Raw genomic sequence first — 12,542 nt, 5'->3', positions numbered from 1 at the left:
ACTCGAAGATGAACATCGCATAGATTCCTGAACAGCTGACCTCAAATACCACACTTTGAAAGCCAATCAATGTTGTTCATATTGAATTTTCACCAGAACAACCCAGAGGCAGATCTAATCTGCTAGATGTCAGTCGCGCATGGAATGATGTTATGCTGACATGCTCACCTGCCAACAGGACCATTATTAATCCCACCCTTACGAGAGGAAACTAAATACCACTGGGGGTGACATAGTTGCTTAGCTGATAGGGAGTTGGTTTTCCAGAGTTGAAGGTTCAAAATCTCAGGCCTGCCTGTCACTCAAATCTACATGCCACATACAAGTTAAGTTCTCATAAAATGCTGGAAATCTCAGCGGGTCAGGCAGCATCTGTGGAGAGAAAGAGAGTTAACGTTTCGGGTCAATGACCCTTCGTCAGACTGGAAAGAATGGATTCTTAACAAGCACTGAAAGGGGGAGGCTAAGAAAGAACAAAAGGGAAGGTCTGTGATGGGGTGGAAGACATGAGAGATTAGAGAGACAAAAGGGATGATGGTCCAAACTCAAATGGTAATGCCAGGAGTTCTCAGTTGGACCTCTAGATAAAATCACTCAGGAAAAATACTTGGCCTCAACTTTGCTCAGAAATCTGTAATAAATGTAGAGGTCCATGTCACAAAGCAACTATGAATAATTAAGGAAATGTGTGGGGAAACTAGCAGCTGACTAGCATTCTAGGAATTCAAATTCATAGATTGTGGTATCGGAGAAGCTCAAATATTATTTACCAAAAATGCAGCAAGGTACCAGTTAGGGAATAATAACTAGTTGATCCAGCACTGATAGTGCCCTGCAAAAGCATACCATCGATGTTTGACTGTCAAGCACACAGGCCATCAAGAACAACTGGCATAATTTTAGAAGCAACAGGTGTCTTAGGAGTCTACCGAATGTTCCAAAATGACCTAAATAGCCATCAATTTGGATTTTGATAGGTGCCATATTTGACATTTCTAAAGAAGTTACGTATGGATTTTAATGGCAAATTAACCCCCTGGATTAAAACTGGTCTTGTATTGAAAGTAGCTGGTGATGATAAACTGCTAAGAGAAATGACTAGTGACATTCTGCAGGAATCTACTCCAGATATATCACTGTTCACGAACGATAAGGATCAATTAACTCCCCTTAATATTATGTTATGTGATCGCGACTGAAGAGATAAATCACACTAGAAAAATACAGATGTATTAAATATTTGGGCAAATTAATTAACTAAGTGGCACTTAATGTGGTGTGATATTTAGTAATACATACTGACACATAGAAAACTTGCACGATTGGTATTGGTCAATAAAGGGAGGAGCAAGATTTAAATATGATTATTGCTCATTCACTCAAAGTAATGCCAGGGCATTGCCAGCAAGTTGAATTGTGTCTTAGAATGTACCTAGCAATTAAAATTGAAAGCCACAATAGGATTATCTTAACCTTATGCAACTCCAAGATAAGAATGACAGAACCAGAACTCTCTATCTTTATTTATTTCACATGATTTTAAAATAGATTCACGAAGGAATAGTTTGGTTCAAAGTGGATGAAGCTCTTTCTTTGCTCAGTTTCGAAAGGAAAGTTTGGAGACAGTCAACTGGTAATGGGACAGTGCTTTATGTTCTGAAATCAAAGTTATTTTGGTCTAAAATGGTTTGGTTGAAATGGTACAAATGCTGGCTGTAAGTAACCTGAGTTTGGGTAGACTCAATCCATTTTGTTATAGGCATGAACCTCCAGCACAATACTGTCCTTAATTTGGTACTAATTGACAATGTTACTCAGATAGGTCTCAGGATGGTTCTTGTGGAAAATGAAAACATAAGTCAGAGTGATACAGTAGGGGATGCCCTTCCGAGATTGGGGTTGCTGCACAGGGAGTGATAAGATTTTTGCTCTGTATCTGGCTAGGAGAGCTAATGGTAACGCCAGGCTCAGTAAGATTTGGAACATTGAAGTATATATAGCACAACAAGGAGATGGATATGGCAGCCTAGTGGTTATGGTACTGGAGTAGCAATCTAGAAGTGGCGAGATAAAATCTTACCACGGCAAGTTGAGAAATCAAATTCAGTAAATCTGGAAATTTGTGGGCTGCCACCAAACAAAATAACCACAGGAGCTTCCGGATTATCGTAAAAAACTAACTGGTTCACTTCTGTCCTTCAGGGGACGAAAGCTGCCACACCTACCTGGTCGGGCCTACATGTGACGCTAGTCGCAAACTACGCGGTTTACTCTTAATGGCCTCGGCAATTAGGATTAGGCAATAAACAAGGCCTTGCCAGAGTGGCCACACCTCAAGAATATATTTTTTAAAAACTATATATACAGCCAGTCTCTATGGATGGAAAACATGGACACTGAAAAAGAGGGACAGAGAAAAGTTGCACATCTTTAAGATGTGGGGATACAGAAAGATCATTAGTTATATCATTCTAAAAATGAGTGGATAACTGAAAGACTTAGAAACATGAAAATGATGCCCACCAAGATAAAGAAAAGAAATTCCAATACTTTGGACATTATAGCCAGAAAAGGACACAACAACAACAACTTTTATTTATATAGCGCCTTAAACATAGCAAAATGTCCCAAGATGTTTCATAGCAGTGTTATAAGACAAAACAGATAAATGTGACACCGAGCCACAGAGGAAGAAATTACAACAGATGATCAAAAGCTTGGTTAAAGAGGTTGATTTTAAGGAGCGATTTTAAAGAAGGATAAAGAGGTAGAGTGGCAGAGAGGTTTAGGGAGGGAGTTCCAGAGCTTAGGGCCCAGGCAGCTGAAGTCACGGCCACTACCTGAGAAAGACAATCATGCTAGGAGAAACAAAAGATCAAAGACTATGAGGAAGACCAAGAAAAAGATAGCAGGATACAAAATATGAGATTAGCAATAGCAGCGACATGCCAGGCAATGTTAAAATAGAATCATGCACATGGCCACCTTACCTCAAGACAACACTCAAAGGAAGAAGAAGGAGGTGCAAGCAATGACAAGCTGCTGAAATTGAATAGTAATCCTTCAACCCCAGCATGTGTGACAAAAATGATTTTTAATATTACATTTTTAAAAACAGGACTTTGATTGGATACTGGTTTCTCCAATGACCTATTTCTATTGGAGAACGACTTTCTGAAGCCGCTCTCCAATGACTCTTCCCAAGTTCTGCTGCGGTAGAAACACATCTGTTTATGCTACAGAAATATTTCTACTTTAAACCAATTGTTTCAAAATCACTTTTTGTAAATGCCAGTCCTGTTCCTAATGACAGGATAGGCCTGTGTAGGCCAGTGGTAACAAAGCCACTTAGTCATCCAGACAAAGGTAGCAGGCACGCTTCAGCTCCTCAACTGGCTGACTGACATGTTTTCAGCTGCTCCGGATAGTGACATTTATTTTGAAGGCACAGGTGGTATTGTCAAAACGTGTGGTCGTAAACCACCTAACATTGGTCGCGTGTGTGGCCTCCGAGCGCAGCTGTGTCGCTCCATTCACATGAGGAGTCTGTTGCCATTGGGCCTCTCCCATTATAAGTGAGACTAGTATGATGAGGCTCTGAAAACACCTCTCAGAGAACTGCTTCTGATGTGCAATATGCTGGGATTTCTTTTCTCCGTGCTGGAAAAGCTCAACACCACCATGTTTCGTTTTTAAAAAAACTATTACATTTTCCTCTATAAAAATCCAATTTAACTTCAAACCTAAGAAGCATTTGCCAGGAATGCATTTAACAACGGCAGACTGGTTTGTTTTTGCCTCATCAGCCAGGTCATTACACATTTTCAAGTTTCTAAACTAGACAATAGCCTTTTTGAAAATATGAATATTCAGGAAAGGTGCACAAGCTGGTAAAATAAATGTGAGTAATTTCAACTTTCATCTTTTGGAAGCACCGGGTACTTATTTATTGTGCTTAGAAATGTTATGTGGAGATATTTATAACAATATCGTTTTTTAGGACCTCCTAAAGCGATACCAACTCAAGACCAACGATATTAAGGCAGTACCATCAAATATAATTTTTTTGTAGTTTTTATTACAGAACAAAGCGGAGTCTCACAGCAGTAAAGAACTCCAATCATTGAGGCTTGCAGCTGTGTAAGACCATTAAAGTACTCAGCCCTCTTCAAGCAGAATCCTGCTATGCTAATTAAAATCCATCTGCACACAGCTTTTCGCTTAGTGCTTTCCTAGACAGGAGTCACGTTGCACCTGAAATTCTCGTACTATCTGAATACGCACAGTTGCTCTGTCTAATGGCACGACCTCATCATTTAGAGAGCACAGTGCCTCCAAAACAGTGGCAATTAGAACAATTGCATTTTAATTGGAAAGCACCAATTCTTGGGAAGAAAAAGATGAAATGGTTCTCCTTCACGCAAGCAAGCTGTACATGTGACATAAGAAAATTACCAAAGGCTTCAGGATGCACTTACAAATGCCATTTTTGTGTAACATTATAAAATTCAATCGGTACAGCTGTGCCATAGATTTGGTGAATATTTATCAAAAAAGCACCCTGTCCAAAAAACTCTCTCAGTAACGCTGCTCAACTTTAAAAAAAAATCTGATGCTTCCATTAAAGGCATATTTTTTTTTAAATTTTCTTCAAGTGATAGTCACACTCAATGAAAGGGTCCCCAATTTTCTAGATTAATAGTTGGTTCACTAGTTGCTGGAGGTGACTGATGACAACACGTTTCTGTCAATAATCAAATTTAATACCATGGCTTGTATAAGTGTTAAAATTACTGTTGACTTAATTGGATTTCCAGTTATAATTTTGTAAAAAAAACCCTTGGTTCCCAACAGATTTAAGCTACCTTTCTCAGTCCACCCACAGTATTGCAATGGACCGTTTATACTGACACATGGCCACTTTATCCATACGCAACGTGAAATACTTCCTACAATGAAAATGATAGCAATTTTCAAACATTATGCTGCCTTCCACAAGGTGTGTGCCATTAAGAAAGCCAGGGATGCTGCTGTATATAAGAACCAACTACTTAGTCAAAAAGGCAATTGCTCTTACCTTATCATCGATGTCACTTTCACTGTCACACTGTTAGAAAAAGAAGAAAAAGATAAATTAGTCTAAAAGCACATTTCAAAACTATAGAATGAATTGCTGAAAATTTGGTCAATTCCTAATGCAGCAAAAGAATTCAGAAATTGATTTAGGAGATGGAATCGTTTTCTTCACAAAAATGTCAGATTGGGTTCTGAAAGAGGGCCAGAGTGACAAAGTAGGCTAAATTACAATTTCTAGCTCCTAATTTCTTTATACTGGGGTACAGTTCTATGCACAGCCCTCTCACTGTTCTTCATGTGTGAAGTCAAGACAGCATCTGTTAGCAAGCTATTCAACTGTGACGCTATCATAGCCTGATGAGCCTAATCCCGATGTCTACAGTTGCATCTTCCAGTAGGTTTCATAAGAACATAAGAATTAGGAACAGGAGTAGGCCATCTAGCCCCTCGAGCCTGCTCCGCCATTCAACAAGATCATGGATGATCTGGCCGTGGACTCAGCTCCACTTACCCGCCTGCTCCCCAGAATCCTTAATTCCCTTACTGGTTAAAAATCTATCTATCTGTGACTTGAATACATTCAATGAGCTAGCCTCAACTGCTTCCTTGGGCAGAGAATTCCACAGATTCACAACCCTCTGGGAGAAGAAATTCCTTCTCAACTCGTTTTTAAATTGGCTCCCGCGTATTTTGAGGCTGTGCCCCCTAGTTCTAGTCGCCCCGACCAGTTGAAACAACCTCTCTGCCTCTATCTTGTCTATCCCTTTCATTATTTTAAATGTTTCTATAAGATCACCCCTCATCCTTCTGAACTCCAACAAGTAAAGACCCAGTCTACTCAATCTATCATCATAAGGTAACCCTCTCATCTCCGGAATCAGCCTAGTGAATCGTCTCTGTACCCCCTCCAAAGCTATTTTTAGTTTTGACCCCTCCTTTCACTGGATAACAGTCAGGAGGGGAAACCCTGACTGATTATCCCTCTGCCTAGATGGAGACACTTGGCTAATTGTGTTCCCTGCGCCATCGTCCCAATTGAGGCCTGTTATTGCAGTACACAATAGGGAATACCTAATAAAGCAAACTATTTTGAAAAATAAAACAGAACTTTTAACATACACGATGGGAACATGAGAATAACCAACTATCTCTTCAGACACCAGCTTTTCTGTCACCTGGTAAGCTGTACAGTAATATATGGCCTGGCAGTGAAACCAAGCTTTTCCGAGTTGAGCCAATAACATCACGCAGATAATACTTAAACTGCATCATGATGTCTGACGTGTGGGAGGATTGGCATTTCAGAAGAAAATTCCAGAGTAGATTGGAGGTTTTGACTGGTTCTAATCCCCTACTCACTTGTTATATTACAATTCTGCACAAAAGACACACTAGCAAATCTCAATCAACTATGATGTACCACCTCCACCATAACTCATCTAAGGTGTCTGTCTGGCAATGAGTAATTTGTGTCAGTTCTGCAGAAGCACCTCGAACCAAGCCAGTGACCTAGTATCGATAAACGCTGGATTCATCATCTACCTACCAATGCTATCTGGATACCCCCTCCCCCCGCCAACTCCTCCCCCAAGGCTGTTGGACACATAAGTTATGCAGCAGCCAAACTATACTGGCACAAGCTTGGCTGCAAGGTGTTCCACAATTCTCAGCACTACTGTGCATGTGCAGACAACACTTGATGCACATTACAGCTCGCACTAACCTGCACTTCTACAGTGCTGCTGTGAGTTTCAAAGGAAGCCAACATGGCTAACTGTTTGCAGGAAAATGAATTAACCACCCTTACTTGCACCAGACTGGTTAAAATAACAGGAGCTCTTCAGTTCTTCTGAGGATGGGAACCACAGGCAGTCCAACCATAGCGAATGGCAATTGTTAATCAGACTAGCCATTTTTAACTTTGCAGAAGTGGAAATTGCCAAGTCACACTGACTGGTTTAGTGCAGGTAGAGTAATGCCATGGTTCAGACATCAATCAGAGGCCATAATCCTTGCTCATTCCATGTGCAGTTTGAATGGAGCTGCTTCAGTCATGTTAGATCCTCTGTAGGACAGCACCACAACTACAGTAATACTGTTTATCGCCTGATGGCTATTGTGTTTGCTTGCATGGCAGGGCCACTCTTTCCCCCAGATGCAGGACAATAGCTGATGGCCACAAGGATGAAACACGACTAGTGGCCAAATTTGATTGGTGTAGTAGAAGCACTGTAGAGTTTGCTACCAGGTTAAAGCGGCACATGTTTAAATTGTTAAATTGTAACCTGCAAATGGTGAAGGTACTCCCACAGTACAATTAGGGAGGGAGTTCCAGGATTTTGACCCAGCGACAATGAAGGAATGGCGATATATTTCCAAGTCAGGATGGTGTGTGACTTGGAGGTGATGGTGTTCCAATGCACCTGCTGCCCTTGTCCTTCTAGGTGGTAGAGGTCACGGGTTTGGGAGGTGCTGTCGAAGAAGCCTTGGCGAGTTGCTGCAGTGCATCTTGTAGATGGTACACACTGCAGCCACGGTGCGCCGGTGGTGGAGGGAGTGAATATTTAACGTGATGGATGGGGTGCCAATCAAATGGGCTGCTTTGTCCTGGATGGTGTCGAGTTTCTCGAATGTTGTTGGAGCTGCACTCATCCAGGCAAGTGGAGAGTATTCCATCACACTCCTGACTTGTGCCTTGTTCATGGTGGAAAGGCTTTGGGGAGTCAGGAAGCGAGACATTCGCCACAGAATACCCAGCCTCTGACCTGCTCTTGTTTATACCAGCACTGATTCAGAGCTCAGATTTCATTAGTTTGCAGGTCTGATTTGATGGCTATAATGCAGCATAACCATACAATTAGTGACATTGAATGGAAGGTCATATCCATGTATAATGTATTTAGGTTTTCTTTCAATCAGAAGTGGAAAAGAGGAATATTTGCAGCTGGTGACAGCAATTCTCTAAATACAAAGATTGTTTTGTACAATTTCCCTAAAGGAGTACTCCAGGCTCACAAATATATTTGTGCACCTTCTCCAGCATCTTTTTTTCTCCTACAGCCAAAAATTAAATATGAATATACTCACAGAAGGTATTTTATATTTTAATTTCCTACACAGCAAGATAAATATGCCCACCAGTGTTCCCACGTTCATTTTCATCATTACAACACCTGAAATTAGCATTGGTGGTGTGGAGCACTGGAGCATTTTAAGAGAGCGTACTGCCCTCTCAGTCAGTAATATTTTAATACCTGCCTTGAACTGCAAAATCTAGAAGTGCAGCCTGCTGGGAAGGCAGTATATACTGTTACTATAAATATTATCTATAATCAATGCATGGCTCAGTGATGAAGTTGGGCACTTCCAACACATGCACTGTATGAACTCATTAGTATTGAATTCTTCTCACTAAGAAGGACATCTGTTGGAGAATTAATAAAATACATTTAAACTTAACTGCAGAAGATTTGGTCTTGGGAAATGCCAGATGCTAAAAAAAAAGCTCACAAATAAGAGCTTTTTGAGCCTTTAAGGGACAATTTCAGCACATTTTCACACTATTCTGCCAATAGCTATAGTTTACATTCTAGAAGTATATGGGTTGCACCAAGACAACTGTTTACTTAAGACTCTGATTTTACTTCTGGTTTCTTCAGGGCTTGAATGTAACCTTCAGTACAGATAGTCTTGAGGGTGCATGTTTACTTTGGAACAGGAGCAGACTATTCAGCCCTTCGAACCTGTTCTGCCATTTAATTAGATCATGGCTGATCTGCATCTTAATTCCATTTAGCCACCTTGGTTCCATAACATTTAATACATTATCAAAAATCTATCAAACTCAGTTTTGAAATGTTCAATTGACCCCCAGCCTCAATAACATTTTGGGGAGAGTGTTCTAGCTTTCCATTACTCTTTATGTAAAGGAGTGCTTCCTGACACCATCCCTGAACGGCCTAGCTCTAATTGTAAGGTTATGCTCCCTTGTTTTGGACTCCCCCCAACCCCCTCTCACAGAGGAAGTCGTCTATTTTTTTATCTACTCTATCAACTCCTTTAATCATCTTAAACACCTCAATTAGATCACCTCTTAATCTCCTCTACTCAGTTTAGAAAAATATATTGCCGTAAGAGCCACATTATATTCTGCATATTTCTGAAGATGAAGGATATAAAAAAATGGAGAAACATTCAGAACTAAGCAATGTTTCTTAATTTGCTGTCTCCGTGGAATAAATTATTTATAAATTAAAATAATTATTTGGGGAAGGGGAGAAACTCAAATCCAATTTTGGATTTTGGTGTGGAAGTGCTACCAGGGTTTTCAAACTGGTAATGTTAAGTGAAGCACCAAAACGCAGTTACATTTTCAAGTTTATTTGCCTGAAGTGGAGCCCACAGTACAAACTTGCTAATGAGTTTAGAATTCCACAACTTTGTTTTCATTGTAATATCTCATCCATCTTTTTTCCAACTTAAATGCTTCTGCTGCTGGTTGTTACAACCAGTAACTCTTAAAATCCAAGCTCAAATATTTTCATGCAATTTGTCAAAATAAAATACTTTTAGAATCTCTGGTATTCTATGTAGCTATTGTGTGAACATTTACTCCACTTGGGATCAGTGGGAGGACAGCCAGAGGCTTCTGCGTGGGATTCCCTTCCATCTCCAAGGAGAAATGTTGGGGGAAAGTCTGTAAACAAATCCTCTGCATGATGCACACTTGTAGCTTATGCCAATTCAGTGGAAGTACCAATGAGGCCCGTGCATAATTGGATTTTTGTTGCTCAAGCAGTTGAGTAACCGACAGAACTGACATTGCACGGAAACAACACAATGAATTGCTGTACTATTCCATCACCTAAAATAAAAAGCAGCACCAGTTTCACCTTCAAGTGGGAGAGGGGCAAAGAGTGGAGGGGCTGGGGAGGAATGAGGGTCCAAGCAGGGAGGAGCCGAGAGAGTGAGGAAGAAAGCAGACGAAGGGGGCCAAGCAAGGGTTGGGGAAGGGGTTCAGGGCCAGACTGAGAGTAGATTAGGGTCATGGCAAATGAAGCTAAAGGGGTTTCTTCCTCTGCCCCCGAGGGAAGTGGTTTTTAGATATTCATCCCCCGCAGAGATAGCAGCCCACAGCCCCCTCCCCTCAAGGTGTTGTGTGTCGATAGTTTCCAAAACCTGCTTGCTCTGTGCCATTTGCTGCCCCTCGGCCAGGAAGAGGGTGCTGGTGGAAAGATGTTCACTCAAAGAGGCGGCTCCATTTTCTTTCCAGCTCCCTGGAACAGGGTCTCCCCTCCCCACTGCCCAGCTGTTTGTAGAGGGTGCCCTGAATTCCCACAGGTGCTGTGAGATGCACAGTAACGCACAGCAGAAATTAGGAATTGTAGTGGGATGGAGCCAACCTCACGGTAATTATAGCGAAAGTTCGGTGACGTTTACGACTTAAATTTCTGATAAATGGACTGATCTGCAATTATTTGCCATGTTCAATTCGGATTAGGGGCCTTAAATATAAGACAGTCACCAATAGATCCAATAGGGAATTCAGGAGAAACTTCTTCACCCAGAGAGTGGTCAGAATGTGGAACTCGCTACCACAGGAAGTAGTTGAGGCGAATAGTATAAAAGCATTTAAGGGAAATCTAGATAAACACATGAGGGAGAAAGGAATAGAAGGATATGTTGATGGGGTGAGATGAAGAAGGGTGGTAGGAGGCTGGTGTGGATCTGATGGGCTGAATAGCCTGTTTCTGTGCTGTAAATATATTGTATAATTACTAAAGCAAAGATATAGGCCCCAAGTTTCCACATGATTTGCTCCTGATTTTTAGGAGCAACTGGTGTAGAACGGAGTATCTTAGAAATCGGAATTCTCACATTTAGTTTGCTCCAGTTCTAGTCAGGTAGAACAGTTTCACTTTGGAACAGAATTTTTTTTTCAAAAGGGGGCGTGTCCGGCCACTTACGCCTGATTTCAAAGTTTCGTCAGTGAAAACTTACTCCAAACTAACTTAGAATGGAGTAAGTGAAGATTTTTGTACGCTCGAAAAAACCTTGTCTACACTTTAGAAAATCAGACGTAGGTTACAAATCAGGCGTAGGGAATGGGGGGTGGGGTTGTTTAAAGGAAGTTTACAAACATTAAACACTTCAGTTTTACAAATAAAGAGCCATCATCAATAATAAATGATAAATACATCAATAAATCAACCAATAAATCAATCCAAAAAAATTAATAAGAAATAATTTTTTTTTTTTAAATCAATAAATAAAACATTTTCTACTTACCGACTGCAGCGCCAGGAGCCCTCCAACAGCATGCTGGGATGCCCCCCTCAGTGTGTCTCTGTCAGTGTCTCTATCTCTTTGTCTGTCTGTGTGTCTCTCATTCTCTGTCTGTCAGTGTCTGTGTTTCTGACAGCGAGGGGAGGGGGAGGAGGGGGGTAGAGGGAGAGAGGGGGAGGGATGGGGGAGAAGGGGGGAGGGATGGGGGAGAAGGGGGGAGGGGGGGAGAAGGGAGATGGGGGGAAAGGAGATTGGGGGGGGAAGGAGATTGGGGGGGGGAAGGAGATTGGGGGGGGGGGAGGAGATTGGGGGGGGGGAGGAGATTGGGGGGGAAAGAAGATTGGGGGGGAAAGAAGATTGGGGGGGAAAGAAGATTGGGGGGGAAAGAAGATTGGGGGGGAAAGAAGATTGGGGGGGAAAGAAGATTGGGGGGGGGAAGAAGATTGGGGGGGGAAGAAGATTGGGGGGGGGGAAAGAAGATTGGGGGGGGAAAGAAGATTGGGGGGGGAAAGAAGATTGGGGGGGGAAAGAAGATTGGGGGGGAAAGAAGATTGGGGGGGAAAGAAGATTGGGGGGGAAAGAAGATTGGGGGGGAAAGAAGATTGGGGGGGGAAGAAGATTGGGGGGAAGAAGATTGGGGGGGGAAGAAGATTGGGGGGGGAAGAAGATTGGGGGGGGGAAGAAGATTGGGGGGGGAAGAAGATTGGGGGGGAAAGAAGATTGGGGGGGAAAGAAGATTGGGGGGGAAAGAAGATTGGGGGGGAAAGAAGATTGGGGGGGAAAGAAGATTGGGGGGGAAAGAAGATTGGGGGGGAAAGAAGATTGGGGGGGAAAGAAGATTGGGGGGGAAAGAAGATTGGGGGGGGAAAGAAGATTGGGGGGGGGAAAGAAGATTGGGGGGGGGAAAGAAGATTGGGGGGGGGAAAGAAGATTGGGGGGGAAAGAAGATTGGGGGGGGGAAAGAAGATTGGGGGGGGAAAGAAGATTGGGGGGGGAAAGATTGGGGGGGGAAAGAAGATTGGGGGGGGGAAAGAAGATTGGGGGGGGAAAGAAGATTGGGGGGGTGAGGGGAAAATAGATTGGGGAGGGGGGAAAGAGATGGGGGGGTGGGGGGGAAGGAGATTGGGGGGGGTGGGGGGGAAGGAGAAGGGGAAGAGAGGCTAAACGGGCCGGGCCTGAGA

At 42.4% G+C, this 12,542-nt stretch overlaps 1 protein-coding gene across 14 annotated transcripts in view; it reads right to left on the bottom strand.

The window, feature by feature from the left end:
- The window catches only part of fbrsl1 (fibrosin-like 1), a 908,758-nt gene that overhangs the window by 205,469 nt on the left and 690,747 nt on the right, over positions 1-12,542 (bottom strand). For 13 of the 14 annotated variants that reach the window (XM_070888104.1, XM_070888109.1, XM_070888105.1 and 10 more), the window contains one exon: positions 5,078-5,107. The exons of the other annotated variant lie outside the window; for it this stretch is intronic. In XM_070888104.1, coding sequence (XP_070744205.1) covers positions 5,078-5,107 — 30 coding nt within the window. The remainder of the gene's footprint in view (positions 1-5,077; positions 5,108-12,542) is intronic. 14 annotated transcript variants of the gene reach the window in all.

Source organism: Pristiophorus japonicus, chromosome 8 (genome assembly GCF_044704955.1).
Source record: "Pristiophorus japonicus isolate sPriJap1 chromosome 8, sPriJap1.hap1, whole genome shotgun sequence".
Lineage (NCBI taxonomy): Eukaryota > Metazoa > Chordata > Chondrichthyes > Pristiophoridae > Pristiophorus > Pristiophorus japonicus.
Note: the sequence above shows the minus strand (reverse complement) of the source record. Positions and strands in the feature narration are given on the sequence as shown.